The following is a 17,696-nucleotide window of genomic DNA, read 5'->3' as shown; positions in this document are numbered from 1 at the left end:
AAGAAACGCCCCCGTGTCCCTCCGGGGTGTGTGCATGTGTGTGTGGGGCTTTTCGGAAGGCCTCGTTACACCCTTACACCCCGCGGGGATCAGCGTTTACCGCCGGCAGCACCGCCATGGCTGAGGAAAGGCGGAGGGGGGGCGGGGCCGGCGACCGCGCGCCGCCAGCGGCCGTTGGCGGCGCGCGCTCTCCGGCCCCGCCCCCCGACTTCATCCACCCGCTCTGCGCATGCGCCTCAGCCCCGCCCGCCCCCCCGCAGAAGGGGACGGCGGGGGGGAAACGGCCACGGCGCATGCGCGGGGCGCCCCCCCCCCCCCGCCGTACACCCTCTCCGCCCCCCTCCCCTCGTTTCACAGGGGCAATTAATGACCCCGCCGCCGCCGCCGCCGCCCCCAGTTTCTCTCCCGGTGGACACCGGTTCCGCCGCCCTTCCGCGGGGTGGAGTACGGAAGCCGGCGGTCGGATGGGGAGGGGGGGGTGGTGGTGGTGGAGAAAGACCTCCTGTGTCACGTGACCGGGGTCGCGCCAGTGCCCTGCCCGGCACCGGCTGCCCGCGCGGTGCCTGACGGGACTCGCGCAAAAGAATGTGCCCCGGTGACCGCTTCCCCCCCGCCGCTTTTCCTTCCACCCGCGGGGGGGGGGAGGAGCGGAGGGGGCCCGGAACGGTAGGCGGGAGAATTTGGCTGCCAAAGCGCGGCCTCGGCGCTCAGCCGACCCCGCTCCCTTTTCCGCTCAGGCAGTTGCGCGGACAACACAAGCGGGCTTCGGGCTGTCGGCGGAGGGGTCCTAGCGTGACCTCTGCGGCGAGGCGTGCGCCGGGCGGGAGCCGGCGCGGCGGGGCCTGGCGGGAGCGGCGGGCGGGCGGTCGGTCGGTCGGCCGGCCGGCGGATTTATGTGCTGGGAGAGGGGCCGGGCCGGGCGGCTGAAGCGGTGGAGGCGGGCGGGGCCGGTTCGAGCATCATGGTGAGCGGGGGGGGGGGGGGGGGTGCTGTGTGGGGTTCGGGAGGTGGGACGGGGCGGCGGCGGTGGTGGTCGGGGTCTGTGTGGGGTGCTGAGCCCGGCGGCGGGGACTCGCTGCGTTCCGCTCCGCTGATGTCCCGTGGCTCGGGGTTGAGGTCCTGCCGTCCCCGGGCCCGCCGTGGCTGCAGCAACAGGTCGTGGGTTTGGGGACGGCTGGAGCGGGGGGGGAGACCTTTCCTCCCCGTTATTAGTACTCATTAAGAAAACGGCCTGCCGTCTGTTTCCTCCCCGCGACTGTACGCCGAGAGGCGGTTTTACTTCCCAGTGGTTATTTCCTTCCTCGCTGGTTTTCACCGAGGAGGAGAGCGACCCGCTGCACTCGATGGCCTGTGCCAGCTTTAAAACGTGTTTTTATGGGTATATAGAACTGCCTGTTCGCATCTGCTGTAGAGCCCCTGCAAATAGATCATTTAATTAGCTGTGGTCTTGAATGTGCCTACAAAACTTCGCTGAATGCTTTGGTTTTCATTGCTGCTAGTTCATTTTCAGTGCCCTGGGTTATGTTGCAGCCGTAGTATATGCTGTGGCGAATACATGCGAATATGTTGGGTTTATGAAAAATCCTGCCTCAGATTACTTTTGTCGACAGGTGTTTTAGCACAGACACAACTTACTGCGCTTGGCATAATGCGTAGTAAATGAACTTGTAATATAGGTACTAGCAGAAGAGCAGAGTTTGGTGTAACTGCTGCTAATGAGCTTGTTGGATATATATAGCTTGAATAGTGGAGGCCGAGTATTTCATGAGTGGACCTCCTTGGCTATAAAGATGTGCTGAATTTTGCTTTTTGGTCTTAGTTACCATTTAAAACACCAAAGTTGATTGGTTCTGCTTTTGAACTACTTATTTTACAAGTATGAGAGATACACAGCACCATAGGGGTACATGAATGCAGGTGTAAAAATGTATTTTGTATGTGCCATCAATGCATACATTTTTCTTCCATATGGATATAAATGTCAATATGTCATGTTAACTATGATGACATAGTGTTTGTTCAAATGATGGAAGTCTTGCTTAGGGAATACACTTTAGAGTTTTACAGTGAGTAAAATCTGACTTTTAGCTGTTCTAATACTTAAATATTTGATCATCTGATTCTACTAAGGTATTTTTTAATTATGTATGTTTTGAAATCTGAAGGGAACTGTGCAGGTTTTTTTCTCACTATGTCATTTCCTCCATATTTTTTTTCCCTATTCTTTTCTGTAGAGGTTAATCAAAAGGTCTTGAGAGACTCCTGTCATTTGTAGGAGTGCATGGGTGCTGTCGTCTAGCTCTGTATTTGAAGCTGCTTTTGGAAAGTTGCAAGCAAATACAACTTTTCCTCTCAGTGTAGGTCCTTATTTAAATAAACTGAGTGCTTGCTTCTGTTGCCTGATGGGGTTGAAAAATCAGGTCACTTTTCTTTGCTAGTTGCTGGCAGTGTGGACAAATAATCTTTGTGTGTGATTCCGTGACGTAAGCAAAGTGAAAAGATGATAGTCTACTTTTAGGCAGTTTGGAAGCTGTATTCTCCAGTTCCAAAGCAACTGGAGAATGAAATGCTCATCAGTTTCTTTTGCATCAAGAGGCTTATAAATCAAGTCATCAAAACAATTTATTGGCAGTGCTCTGCCAAGTTGGGACTGCCAGGACTCATCTGTGTAGTTGCAACACCAGTTATGCTCACAACTTTAAACTCTGCACAAGTATCTTAATACTGTATAAGGCCATGGTGTTTTAGACTGTTCAGCAGAGACATGAAACACTTTTTGCTTTTTATCCTTGGAAAGATTCCTGTAATGGCAAGGCCTGCTATTTAAAAAGCAAATGTTCTGGAGAGTGAGAGCTTCCAGAGTTCCTACTTGTGTTAATTGGAGAAGTGTAGGTAAACTGGATTTTTAAAACTTTTGAATAGTGATAATAGAATATAACCTTGTTTTTTCCTTTGTACTAGATCAGTTCTCTGAACTAGTTTTACTTGTAATTTAATAATACATTGGATATGTGTTGGTGTTCTGCACAACAGACATTCTGTATTGGCTTCTTCAGTAATAATGATAATTCTGTGATTTTATAAATGCCCTTGTTCCAGTCATGAGACTTCTATAGCAATAACTTGATTTGCCTAATGATCACTAGTTCTGTAATCCTTGTGCTTAGAGAGCGTCAGTGGAAAAAGAAGCAAGACTGTCAGGTAAAACGCAGTTGACTGACTGGAATACAGTTTTGGTCTGAAACAAAACACCTTTTTCAAGGGGATTCATGCTGCTGTTGACTGCGTCCATCTAGCAGTTTATGGCTCTCCTTTGAATACGTGTAAAGACACTGGTCAGGAGGGAAGTGAAGTTTGGGTGGGAAAGAGCTACAAAGGTGAGCAGTTTGGTAGTCCTGAATTCCTTGTATGTTCTTCATGCCACCTTATGCATCTTTTGTTTATCTCTGCTATGTTGTAAACAGTGGTAGGTGTAGGAAAATACAAATTCAGGGAAAACTTGGCCATGAAAAAAGAAAAAAAAAAAGTGAATTTTGAAGAGGTCTCTTGGCATAGATTTCTTTCCCAAAATAAGCTTTATGAATGTCTGATTTTTACAAATAGTAAGATTTGAACTGCCTCAGATTGCCAACTATACAAGATATCATTCTGACTATAGGTATTTTGTGAAAGTAGCCTTTTTTTTCACAGGAGGCATTCATTTTAAGACTTTGCACAGTAAGCTCACTTTTTTTGGCCATCCCATATAACGTTTTCTACTGTTCAGCAAACAATTTTGAATTGCATTTATGTTTCAGGAGAGCACTGACTTGCTTTTGTAAACTGCAGCTTGAGCATGGATGTATACAAATGGAAGAATTTTGCATATGGAAAAGTCTCAGATAATAGCAAGAGCAATAATGTGTCATTGATTAAATGGCATGTCAAATAGGTTGTATAGATTTAGCTGCTAGGCTTCACAAACACCATTGCACTTTTGGAATTGCAGTAGATAAGAGTATTTGTTATATTCTCATAGAGGTCTTACTGGTCGCTACTAATATAAAAGCTTTTCCATTTCTTACTTGATGATTCACAGCCTTGTTAGTATGTTTGTGTGCTACCACTGAAAGAGATTGGTAGGCCCTGAATTAACGTCTATAGAATACTCCAGTGCACTTGTGTGAAAATCTTGTTTTTACAAGACTTGCCACTTCAGAAAGTAAGTAGCTGGTATTGCATTTCTGAATGTGAAGTTGTAAATTGGGTCCTACTAGCTGCTTTTTCAGGCATGCACTTGTATCGCTACTGCAATCCTGGTGCATGTGGCGGTTGGCTTCAGCTCAAGGCCCTTGTCTTGTATTGGAGGAGATGGTTATTGTTAGAGAACAAGTAGTTTCAAAGTCCTGTATAAAGCTAGGTGTTTGAATTATTTGCAATATCTAGGTATGTGGTAAGGGAAAAAAGAGGGAAAAGCCTGACCTGTTACTACCAGTGTGAGAGAATAACCTTGGGCAAGGTCAGAATGAGGAAACTGGAGTGGTGTCTTGGCATAAAACTATTAACCTTGGTTATCTTTGCTTTGCATCTTCCGTAAATCAATTCATGATGAAAAGAAAAATGTCCTTTAGGCAGAAACACTTTTAAAAATTTGTTGGGATTTTTTTTTTGTTACTATTCCGAGATAGCTGTCGCTGTGTTATAAGTATACTTAACTGGTAGATAAGAGTATTGTAACTTTATCTTAAATGCTTATTCTTACTTTTTGTTCTCCTGATTATCAGCAGCTGTGTCTCCAGGTATGTAGTATAAAAGGCATAGACTGTGAAACCCAAAGTCTAAATTATAGTTTTTTCAATCTTATACTGTTGCCTTTTGGACCTGTCATCTTTTTTTTTCATGATTTAAAAAATTTGGCAACCTTCCATTTAATGTAGCTGCTAACACTTCTCTTGTAGACCACTTATGCATTCTGTGCTATGTTTTATTACAAGCTTTCTTGTATGACATGTGCTATATTGCACAAGCAAAAGTAAGAATGCCGTACCTACTTCAGGTCCTGGAACTGAGCACAGTCCTCAAGACTTTTAAGACACCTCTAACCAAAGACCTTCCTCTGTCACTGAAACACAGCCAGACCGCAGTTTATTAGATAGTGTAGTCCCTACGTGGTTGTACTATTTCAGTCTCATCTTTGACCAAGAAGTTGCTTGCCAGCCTCTATTTTGCAGAGAAACTGACTTAACTGTCTTACATAGTCGTCTTTTCTTTGCGCTGAGTGGTTCTCGGCGTTATACAGTTTGACAGAAATGTCTCTGACCAGCGAAATACTGACTTCTCTCTCCAGTGTCTTGAATTTGGATTTCAGATTCCAAGCTGGGAAGCTGAAGCATGATATGGACATGGATGTATGTGGAAACAGAGAGTGCCGAAGGTCTTATGAAATGTATTTAGATAATGTAATTTTCCACAAACTGTTCTGTAGCTGCAGACCCTTTACTTAATCTGTGCAGCAGTTCCTTATCTCTAAAAGGTGAATAGTGCTTCTATTACTTTTGAGTCAGGCCTGTTAATGACTGTGTACTCAATTACTTTATCACAGATCACATGGGTTGATGGGTTCCAGGTTTTGTTCACCAGAGGCCTTCAAAACCCCCATGTGATTGTGGACTTTGCCCTTGAGCATCTTCTCGCTCAAACACATACACCCTATGAAGCGGGGCTAGATTTTTTAAGTTGTGGATTTCTGGCCAAATTCTAAATTCTGTGTCCTCTAATTTAGAGTATTGCAAGTAGAGGATATACAATACTGGTGGGAACCAACACCTAATCTTCATTCATGTTCCTGAAACGAGTAGTTTTGAATTTAAACTGGTATTAGTGGTAATGGGAAGACTTAAAAGTATGTGGGAGACTTGATCTAGACAGAGCCTGAATTGGAATGAATGCTGTATTTTGGGGTTTTGTGTGTGGGGAAAAGAGACTCCTACGTGTTCTAGTGTTGCAATAGGAGATAGTTCAGGATGTTGTAGATTTTTCCAGAGTGTATTAATAAACATATAAGTAGTGTGTAACCGTGTACAGGCAAAAGAGTAGAGTTGGGAAAATATGCTTTGCACACAGCATGTTATTGTGAGTGGATGTATCACTTACTGTATTCCAGTGCCGTGTGTTCTTGGCTGATTGCAAGATTAATGCAGTGGAATTTTTTAATTTCATATGACAGCTTTACTCTGTTAACCTATGGCTCGTGGTTGATTACTAACCTTCAGGAATCAAGAGAAAAATGCCCCGATCAAGTGAGTTGATATATCCATTTTTTGAAGTATAGAAAAATACTAGAAGGGTATTTCCACCACAAAGTCAGATTTATAAGATTACAGTTATCATTGTTTTTTTTAATTTTTTTTTAATGGCTTAAAATTTGCTAGGTTGTTTTGAGTTGTAAGCTGAAATATTTTTGTAGGTATTTATTTTTAAGAAATGCAACAGTAACATTTATGGGAGTGAGGTGAATTTCTGCTGAAGGGGGGCAGGGAGGATGTAGAGAGACTTTCAGTGGCTTTAAGGCAAAATGATCCTAAAAGGTTCAGTTACAACTTGCAGCCTTCACTTGAGTAAGGAACTGGGTTTCTGCACGTGCACTTCTAAATAGCCAGTTGAATTTTAAGTATTTTAGCTCAGCTGGTGGATCTGCTACCCTGTATAAAAAATAACTGCCTTGATTTGCGTCATTTTCCCTCCTGTTACCTTGAGTTGAAAAGGCATTTTCTTTCCCTTACAAATAGGAAGCCCTAGGAGTAATTGAAGAGATACACTGGCACCTGGTTAGGCAGTCCTCCTAATAAAAACATTATTCTAGAGAAATATTAATGTAACTTTATGCTGAGATAGTGAATTTTGAGGATCATGGTTTAGTAGGCAGACTAGATGGAGGGACAGTTGTTTCTCTCTCACATTGGGTCAAAGCAGTTAGGCTTATCGTGAGGTGGTCAGAATAAACATTTTATTTTAAAATGCATGGTTTGTTTTGTAAACAGATTAAAGCGTATATACTTCCTGAGCAATTTACTAATTTAAATTTATCAAATCTATTATGCAGGAAGCTTGTTTTAATAAATGTCATTTCATTTTAAGTACAGTTCCTCTTAGCTAGGGAATTGGTTTGAGTAATCTTATGCACAGGACTCCAAGATGCGAAGAAACCCTAATAAAGGTAGAGTGTTTAAAATGATGCATACAGCTTTCAATCCCGATCTTGATCCCTGGTCTTGGTGACATGGAGCATAAGCAAAAGTGAGGTCTTACTTTTTGAGGTACCTCAAAGGATTGATGGCACCAGTGTCAAGGAGCAGTAGAAATTTCAAGGAGGGAGGAGGCAAAGAGAGGCTTGAGTAGTAAAGAAACCTAATATCTGAAAAAAAACCCCAAAGGTGTTATTTCAAATGGTAAAAAAGTAATGAGTACTTCTAACTGATATTTGACACTTTGTTATGAGATGCGTAGTAACATATTGAAAGTGTTTACAAATGCTGAAAGGTAATTTATGCTATCTTAATCTCCCTCAATCATGTTATGTTAAGGATGATACTGGACATCACATATAACATTTCATCTCCTATAATTTTTCATAAAAGCAGTATTGACACAATTTCTGATTTATTTAAATGAAAGAAAAGTCTTGAAGGGAGAAAAGAGAAGAACTTTCCTTAGTACAATGTTTAAGACCAAGGAAGGTATTGCTGGTAAGGAGGGGGAAAGTTGACGAAGGGTGGTGGATGCTGTAGGTTAACAGCTGGTTGCATAGTAGGTGTTGACAGCAGGGACTTGGCTCATGTAACCGTAGGACCCTCTCTGAGGTTCGAGGACTGCCAGGAATGGACAGCATCTGCCTGACCAAGTGGGGCAAAAGCATCTTTGCCAACAGGCTGGCCAAACTGGTATGGGAAGCTCTAGACTAGGACTGAGAGAGTAACGAGGTGATGTCTCACAGATTGAGAGTTGGGTTGGTAAGCAAAGGATGCAGGGTGGTGTGGAAAGGAGTCCTTGACAACAACTAAACAGGGCAAAAGAGGACCACATGAGCATATAAACATGAACAAGGAAATACCTGTACACAGATAATAAGGCCAGCATTATGGGGGGGAAGGTTTTGTACCTTTTCTAGGAAATTGGCACACTTTGGTGCTCCTCTGACCTGCCTGTACACTAATGCATGCAGCATGGGGAAAAAATGGAAAGCAGGGGGCTGTATGAAGCTGCAGAGCTATGATTTCATTGGGATAACAAAGACGTGATGGGATAGCTCATACAATTGGAGTGCTGCCATGGGTGGATGCAGGCCCTTTAGGAGGACTGACTGGCTGGGATAATGAGGATGGGGGACTTGCTCTTAAGTGAGAGAGCAGCAGGGATGCATGGAAGTCTGTCATGGGATGAATAATGAACCATCTGAGAGCTTATGGGTTAAGACTAGAGGGCAGAGCAACTCGTGTGATGTTGTAGGTGTCTGCCATAGATAGTCTTAATCACGAAGAAGTGAAACAGAAGGCCTTCTTCAGACAAAGGGAAGAATCCTCAGGTTTCCAGGCACTGGTCCTATACGATACTTAACTACCCCAGTATCTTCTGAAAAGGCAACAGAGCAGGGCACAAGCAATCCAGGAGATTTTTTTATGTGCTTTAGTGGCAGTTTCCTAACACAGGTGGTTGAGGACCTGATGAGGAGAGGTGCTCTGCTGGACCTCAGACTTGCAAACAAGGAAGAACTGATCGGTATTGTGAAGGTCACGCAGCCTTTGCCACAGTGACCGTCAGATGGTAGAGTCCAGGAGCCTGAGAGAAGGAAATGAGGCAAATAGCATGTTCACAGTCCTACACCTCAGAAGAGCAGACTTTGGCCTGATCACGCCTCAGCTTGGAAGAATCCTGTGGCACATGGTCCTGGAGAGAAGAGGTGTCTGGGAAAGCTGGTTGACTTTCAAGGATCACCTCCGCCAAGCTCGAGAACAGTCCGTCCTGATGTACATGGATGAACACAGAGCTCATGACAAAGCTCAAAACGTAGAAAGGAAGTATGCAAGAGGTGGAAGCAGGGTCAGGTCACCCAGGAGGAATATGGAGAAACTAAGCATGTAGGGGTGGGGTTAGGAAAGCCAAAGTCCACCTGGAACTGAGTGTGATGCAGAACATGTAAAAGGTCTCCTTGTTGTCATTCAAGTATGTCAACAGCAAATGTATTGTGACAGAAAACATGGGCCTGCTGCTGACTGGAGCAGGAGACCTGATAGCAAAGGACATGGGGAAGACCAAGATACTAATGCTGCCTTTGCCTTTGTCTTCACTGTTAGAGTTTGTTTTCAGAAATCCCAGGCTCCTGAGAACCAGTAGGAGAGTCTGGAGCAATGAAGGCTTAGTTTTCATGGAAGACTCTCATGTTAGGGAACACTTAAACAAATTGTAGATACACAAGTCCGTAGGTTCTGATGGGATGCACCCACCAGTGCTGAGGGAGTGGCCGATGTTGTGAGGTCACTCTCTTTGGCCACCCTCACTCTGTCTTTGAAAGGTCATGGCAATCAAGGGAAGTTGCTGAGGACTTCAGAAGTCAGGTGTAACTTCTGCCTTCAAGTGAGACTATGGGATCTGCAGGCTGGTCAGCCTCCCCTTAATTCCCTTAAATACCCTTTAATACCCTTAAAGGAGGTAATAAAGCAAATAACCCTGGAAATTAAATTCAAATGTATTAAAGATAAGATGGTTTGGGGAGTGGTCAGGTTGGATTTATGAAGGGTGAGTCATGCTTGACCAACTTGATAGCATTCTACAATGAAATGACTAGCTTGGTGGACAAGTGGCAAAGTGGATATTGTTTATCTTTGCTTTAACAAGGCTTTCAGCAGTGTCTGCTGTAACATCCTCATAGATAGACTGATGAGTTTTGGAAGTATGGACTAGGTGAGTCAGCAGTGAGGTAGACTAAAAACTGAGGTGCTGGGCTCGAAGTATTGTGATTAGTGGCACAAAGTCCAGCTGGAGGCCAGTCACTAGTGATGTGCCCCAGGAGTTTGTACTGGTGCCAGTGTTGTTTAGCACCTTCGTTAATGACCTGGAAGGTGGAAGAGAGTACACCCTCGGCAAGTTTGCAGATGATACAAAACTTGGGAGTGGCTGCTACGTCAAGTAGTTGTGTTGCTTTCAGAGGCTGGAGAAAAGGGTCAATGGGAATGTCAGGCAGCACAGCAAAGGGAAGTGCCAATATTCCTGAGGAGGAATAAGTCCAGGCACCAGTACATGCTGGGGGCTGTCCACCTGGAAAACAGTTTGGCAGAAAAGGACCTGGGGATCCTGGAGATCACAAAGTTGACCATAAGCCAGCAGAGCGCCTTTGTGGCAAAGGCGGCCAACAGCACCGTGGGCTGCAGTATGCTGAGAATCACCAGCAGGCTGGCAAAGGTGCTCACCTCTGCTCAGTACTGGTGAGACACTGGAGTGCTGTGTCTGGTTTTGGGTTGCCCAGTACAAGACAGACATGGGCTTACTGGAGAGGGTCCAGTGCATGGCCACAAAAATGGTGAAGAGACTGGACCATCTGTCATACAAGGAGAGGTTGAGAGAGCTGGGACTATTGAGCCTAGAGGAGGTTCAGTAGGCATCTTATCCATGTGTATGAATACCTGATGGGGAGGAATAAAGAAGGTGAAACAAGACTCTTAGTGGTGCCCAGTGAAGGAACAAGAGGCAATGCGCACAACACAGAATATTCTATTTAAACATAAGAAAGAAAAAAAACTATTTAAGGTAAGGATGGTCAAACACTGGTAGAGGTTGCCCAGAGAGGCTGTGGAGTCTCCATCCTTGGAGACATTCAAAACCTGACTGAACACATGGCTCTGAGCAACCTGTTCTAGTTGACCCTCTTCTTATTGGGGGAGGTTTGACTAGTTTATCTCCAGAGGTCCCTTCCAACCTCAGATGTTCCACCATTCTGTAAGAATTGCTCTTTCCTTTTCCAGGTTATCTTTATATTGAGAGAAACTTCTGGGAAAAATAATGTGTGGTTAAATTTCCTCCAAGAGAACAGGTGTGCTAGGTGGGAGAGGATGTGTTTGAACAATGGCAGTACTGCATGCTGTGCTGCTAGTGGGATGTTCTCAAGGGACAAATCCTACTCCTTGCTTTGGGGAATAGTGGAAAAAATGCTTCACAAGTGTGTGAGCTAATCTGTGTTTTATTTGCCAATGTTTAATTGCGTACTGCTTCCATAGGTAGAAATACTTTTGCCTCCTGACCTTCTATAGCACGCTGCATTAGTGCAAAGCTAGTGAAGTGTAATTCCCAACTTCTACAACTATAGAAGGAAATATTTCTTCAAAATATTGTTAGTAACTAGCAATATTGGAAACTTGATATCTAAGAGTGAAAGTGAATATGAACTTTTATATGCCACCACTTAAATGTGGTGTCTTGTGTGCTCATTGAAAAAGTGCCTGTATTCCTTTCCATGAGAAAACATTCTGGAAAACAGTTTAAAAGAGTGGAAATAGCTTATTTCATTGATTCTTAGTGTCTTTTTACTTGTATGTTTTTGTAAATTTCCCTTGCCTATCTGTGATTGATACTTTTTTCTTTTTACTATTGCTTGTGATGTTTTAAGCATGAAAATCTTGCTTGTAGATAGAAGAAATACTGTGTACATGCTTCATACTGGTTTTTAACATGGCGTTAGTATTAGTTTATAGAATTTCATGTGCAGGATAAAAGTAATACGATACAACATTTCACTCATTGTTATTTAGCTTTAGAAGTTTAAAGTTGCTTTATTTAAAAAACAAAAACAAACCCCCAAAAAACAGCAACAACCAATAGTCAGAAATAAAGTTTGCTGAGTGACTGGGAATGAGATTGCTGCTGGCTCTGCTGAAGTGCCAAATCTTGACCAAGGGTTGGATGTTGAAGTGAAGCTATGCTGATTTCTGTGTGCCCTCCCCTCTCAAAGGCTGAAATTTCATGATGCAGATGTTGTGCATTACTGTTAATTCCAGGGTGTTTGTGCGGTGTCAGCTGTTAAATCCTGTCAGAACTGAAGAGACCACAAAACCCAAGATTGTAATCAGTGATGTAATTTTAAGGCATAATGTCTTGTGAAATGCCACGTCCACATATGGCCTTACAGTCTGTGAAACAGGGGACATACATTACTGGCCTCGTGACCTGGGAATGCTTTTTCCCTTTGATGAAGTATGTAACTGATTATAGCAAGTTCCAGGGGATTTCCTGAAAACTGACACAGTATGGTTTTTTTCCCCTCTAGTTTAAAAAGAACCAAAAAATGTTATCTCTACCATACAAGGTACTTTTAATTTTTTTATCTGTTTTTAAAGATACTTAGCACTTTTCTAAAACACATACTGACTTGTTATTAACTTATTCCTCTACAGGGTGTGATAGGTGTACAGTTGGTGGTTACCATGGTAATGGCTAGTGTCATACAGAAGATCATACCTCACTATTCTCTTGCTCGTTGGCTTCTCTGTAGTGGCAGGTAAGACAAGAAACAGTTGCTATATGGTGTGTGAGTATGGTAATGCAATTATACATTAGTGTAATAACAGCAAAACATGCTAATTTAGGTTGTTTTCTTGAAAAATAATTAATCTGCTGTTCTTAAATTCATTACCATAGCATTGTGACACCTGACTTACAGGCTCAAGGTATAAAGACAGTGTTGCTGTAAAAGAACAGACTTGTTTGTTGTTATTAATTGTATCAGTCATAAAGTTAGCTGTTGTCCAGCTCTTATATTATTAAAGGCGCAAGCTACATACTTTAATATTAAAAAGCTAAACTGAATACAAGACACTGAAGAATGGATGGATTATTTTCTCTACACTGCCTCAGTGTTCTTGATAATCCACCTGCTGATTAGCCTTGCATATAAAGAGTGCTTAGGTATTTATTAAAAATTCAATTTTTTTTAATACTTCATAGGACAGGATTAGTATAAATTTCAGTACACTACTTCCTCATAACAATAGATCAAACAGACATAATGAGTTGCAAGGGGAGCATTCCCTGTGTGGCTGTATCCATAATAAAAATGAAACCCAGCAGCTGTTTTGAATATGAATCAGTATCTTAAATATTAAAAGAATCATAGGCACTGTGTTTTTTCATTTGGGAAGAAAAACACTTTGTATGATTAGAAGGTAGTGTGCTGTCTTTTGTAATTGTTAAAATTTTGAGAATACCAAATCTCTACTCCCTGATTTCTGAAGGAGTATCCTTGAATAATAATGTGCTCCATAGGAGTCTTAACCAGTCTCATATAATTTTCCATTGACTTTTTTCCTCTGCATCTCAGAATTACCAACTTTCTTCTTTTTTTATTTTCCCCATTTCATCACCCAAATAGTTGCTAATGAAAGGTTACTCTAATTGTTGTTTAGATGCATGTTAGGTATCACTGGTTAGGTGTTATGGAAAACAGTAATTGTCAGGTGAATATGAACAGGAGTCATACTCTTAGTTGTGTGAAGTTCATTGTTGACCACATCTGCAGAATGTTAATCACCTTTTTTTGTGCTCTAAAAAGAACTTTATGTAAAGGAATATGAAATTGCACACCATTTATTTTAAGGTGTGTTACTACCATAGTATTTTCATCAGCAATTATTCAAATGACATTTTCTACTTTTTATGTGCTATTTAAAAGATTTATTTAAATTTTTATTTCAAAATTTAAATAGGTAATTGCTCTTTTAAAAGAATTGCTCAATATTATGCCCATGTTCTTAATTCTTGTGAAGTTTTCACTTTTTATATCTTTTTTCTAAGGCATGCCTTGTGCCAATGGTAGGGAGAGGTTTGCTGTTCAAATATTTTTCATAATCCCTTTCTCCTTTTATCTTTGCACACTTACAGATTGATAAATACATAAAGCAGGATTTCTGCACTTGTGCTTATGGAATTCTGCCCCCACTGAAGTCAATGGGACCCTTATTATTGCCTTTCATGTTAGTAGCCTTGAAAATCTCATTGTTGCTTTACAGTGTTCTATTTATCTGGTAACTATTTTAGTGCATTGTAATTTCAGTCATTGTGAATAACCTCCTGAATACAAGAATTATGTAAAGAGACAGAAATAATTCTGTCTTCCAGAAATAAAAACAAGTCAGAAGCTTCACTGCAACAAGAATCTGACTCTTAATGGCAGAAAGAAAACCAGTTCTCTTCTTAGTTTAGCTGACAAACTGTCTTTTACCTTAACCCATTTTCCTTAGTGCTGTGTTTTTGCAACAGTGTTTTCTTTGACAGACTTGTGTGGTTGGGGTGGTGGAGGGTTTTGTACACAGGTAAGTGATGTAATTTTGTCTGTATACAGACACGGACAGACACACTATTAAGCAGTCCAGCTTTCCTAGGAAAAGTTACCACCTGCTTATCCTTTCCTTTGTCAATATGCTTCAAATAATCTTTGGTTCCCAAACCTGGTTTTTAAGTTATTTGGCTTAAGTGTCTTTCCTCCAAAGGGTTGGGAGACTTTTCTAAGCAAGATAGTCTGAAATGTCTACAGATAGCCCTTGCCGAATGGGAGGGAGGATAAACATATTACCAGACAAGCCAGAAACTCTTAAGTGGCCAGTTGGTTTCAAGATGCCTGTATGTCTACATTCAAAGTCCATTAAAAGGAAACAGACATTTCAAAATTTGAAAGATAGACATAAGATAATTATTTGTTTACAGAATGAACAACTGTCATTGACTGTTAAAAAGCTATTTACTTAGATTTGTAAAGAAATGCAAACTTTTTCAATCAGTGCTATTTTTAGAGCTTTAACAGAATTTGAATATTCTTACTTATTGAAGTCAATGAAGTGGCAGCCAAAGTATCTGCATAGGCCTTTGCATTTTTAACTACTACCAAAATGTTGCTTTTAAGTTGCTCAGCTATGTTCTATTTTCAGGCCACTTCAAGAAGACAGGGGAAAATGGATGTTCTGTTGTACATTCGTTAATGACCTTCATTCAAATTAACTAGGGCATATCTGTGCTGCTGTTGTTACTCAAACTAACTTGGATATGTCAAAGCTACAGAGTAATTAGTTGTGGCATGTCAGTTTTAAGCATATATAAGCTAAAACAGATACAAACTACTTTTTTTAGCTCTACCTTTATGAAAATGTTCAGATCTCTTGGTTTTGAGATTTTAAATGCAAAGTATCTAGGGTTTATTAACTAAAAAATCCCCAAACTCTTGTATCGTATTAGTTGTAATTATGAATCACTTGCAACATAATTCTGTAGTGTAATTAAGAGCAAATTGTGGGTTAAGTGTTTGATTTGTGTTAGGATGTTACACAGAACAAGAATGTTGTCTGTTCTGCTGTATTATATACTATTTCTGTATCTGTGCAGGAAAGATTTTGAAAAATTAGCTTTCCAGCACTGGTGATTTTCATCATTACAGAACTACTTGCGGTACTCTCAGCATGCCAAGTTCAGATCTGGGAGATGATGAATGACAGAGCAGACTATTCCTCTGCTTTCCCCCACTTTCTCTAGGTCATGTGAAAGATAGGAATAAGTTCTTATCTTCAGTGTAGTTTTATCTTCTTGGATGAAAACGTAGATGCTCTGGTTTCTGTGTGATTCTCAATCGTAACAAAGTCTCTTTTGCAGCAGAGTTTGCAAACAGCAAATTTTTCAGCTGGGACCACACATGATAAAAATAAATTAATGAAATAACTTTCACTCCTACTGATGCCTCAAAAAAAACCCCCAAACAAAATTCTTATACCCCCCCCCCAACTCCTTGTTCATGCAAAGTCTGTAGTATTTGGCATTTTCAGTTTTTGAACAGGCAGTGTTCACACTCCTTCAAGGGAAAATTGCAGTGATGGTTTGGATCTCTGTGATGTATTATTGACTGGTACTGAAGTTGTTTTCTGTTGAAGAAATTCCAGCTTTAGCTGATTCTCTACCACAGCAGTACCTACTGACACAGGCTCATGGAAACCCCTATTAACCAGACTGTATTCCTTGTAATATTGCTGGCTTGAACTGGTACTTATCCATTATGCCAGTTTTTAAGTTAAGATGGTGTCCATGAGCTCTTTGCAACTGCCTGTTTAATGCTTCGTTATACCAGCAATTAAACTGCTGAAACTGGGAGCTCCTCGTAAAATGTGTTGTATTTTTGTCACACCATTTTTCTTTATTCCCATTTCCCTGTCCTCAGCCAAGTTCAGTGTAGTGTCAAGGACAGCATCAGGACAGATGGGCTGTGTCTCCTGTTTAAGATCTACCAGGCAGGCATATGCTCAGTGATACGTACATCTCTTTAAAATTGTACCTATTCTTTCTCATAGTCTTTATCCAATGTCTCTTGTGGCACGTGTGCACACATGAAGTGTCTATGCTGTCGTAAGGAAGGTAGAAGATGTATAATATTGCTTGCTGTGGCTGCTTGCATTTAGGAGCATTTCTGCTTTTAGCATGAGGACCTCCCTCAGTATTTGTTGTGTAGATGATGTTCCATGAAGAATGACAAAATTTTTTATATTTACATGAAGGGACATATTCTGCAAATATAAAGATAGGTGGACCAGACTTCCACTTGGGACAGGAGGCCTTTCCAGAACAGAGAGATGGGAATTAAGTGTTATCGAGTGGTTTGAGATTGTTTGGGTTTTATGTTTATTTTCCAGATTTGCCTTGCCTTTTTGAAATTGGATGTAACATAATCTCTAATTTGCCAGTGTAGATTTGAATGGTCCTACCTGATGAGGTTTTCTCAACGTGAGAAGTACTGACAGTTGTGGATTCCATTATCATCTCTAACTATTATGCCATGTTAACTCCTGTCACCAATTAGTGGCCTCCTGCTCCAGAAAAGTACTTCCACATAAATACAGATAAATTTCCCAAGTGTGTTCCCATTAATACTTGGGCTCTGTGCCTCAGCATTTCAGAATGGAGGTCAGAGTGACATCCTTCCTGCATCTGGACAGCAGCCCTCCCTTGCTGAATGTGGAAAAGGCTACTAGGGTTCAGCTACTAGAGTTCTTGACATGCTTAGAGATTAAGGTAAAATGTTAGACACTTAACCATCTCTGTTTTTCCTCTTCACAATTTCCTTGCCACTACTTGCCTTTTAAGTAAATGAGCAATGGATGGTGAATTGACTTGTAAAAGTGGAAAAACTTGCCATTCAGCTATGCGTAAATCAGTGGGTTTTTTTTAACAGCACTTTTTCAAGTAGGAGTTGAAGATATCACTGACGAGGTGTTTAGGAAAGGAATGTTGATGATATGATGTGCTCTGCCTCAGAAAAAAGGCTGGTAATGGTTATTTGATAATAGCTATTCTGGATTCTGGAAAATTGCTGGGTTTTTGTGAGGCATAATTATATTTATAAAATCATTTAGAATATGGTTCTGATGGGTAATTATAATGGTATAATTATTCTAGTGAACTTTTTCCAATATCGGTACAACCTTGTTTGCTGTATTTGATGATAACTTGGAAATTTGGTGTCTTGAGAAGTGAATGGTAAAGTGGCAAAGCTTTCTATTATCAATAAGCATCTCATACGCTGAAGAGAACTGAAGTTTATCTGTGGTTGTTCTGTTCAGGCAGAGTTGGTACTTGCACACAAGGGTGTTTTGCTGAGGTGTTGCAAATGATCAGTGTCTTAATATGCATATAGATCTGTG

The 17,696-nt window shown here is 41.4% G+C and overlaps 1 protein-coding gene across 2 annotated transcripts in view; it reads left to right on the top strand.

Moving 5' to 3' along the window:
* Positions 1 to 818: 818 nt before the first annotated feature.
* Positions 819 to 17,696, top strand: part of TMEM161B (transmembrane protein 161B) — a 56,679-nt gene continuing 39,801 nt past the window's right edge. The window contains exons 1-2 of one of the 2 annotated variants that reach the window (XM_069776701.1): positions 819 to 964; positions 12,420 to 12,523. In XM_069776701.1, the coding sequence (XP_069632802.1) occupies positions 962 to 964; positions 12,420 to 12,523 (107 nt within the window). In that variant the 5' untranslated portion in view covers positions 819 to 961. The remainder of the gene's footprint in view (positions 965 to 12,419; positions 12,524 to 17,696) is intronic. The other variant, XM_069776700.1, reaches the window with a different exon arrangement.

Source organism: Haliaeetus albicilla, chromosome Z, assembly GCF_947461875.1.
Source record: "Haliaeetus albicilla chromosome Z, bHalAlb1.1, whole genome shotgun sequence".
NCBI classification, from domain to species: domain Eukaryota; kingdom Metazoa; phylum Chordata; class Aves; order Accipitriformes; family Accipitridae; genus Haliaeetus; species Haliaeetus albicilla.
The sequence above is the reverse complement of the archived record's forward strand: the minus strand, read 5'-3'. Positions and strand labels throughout refer to the sequence as shown.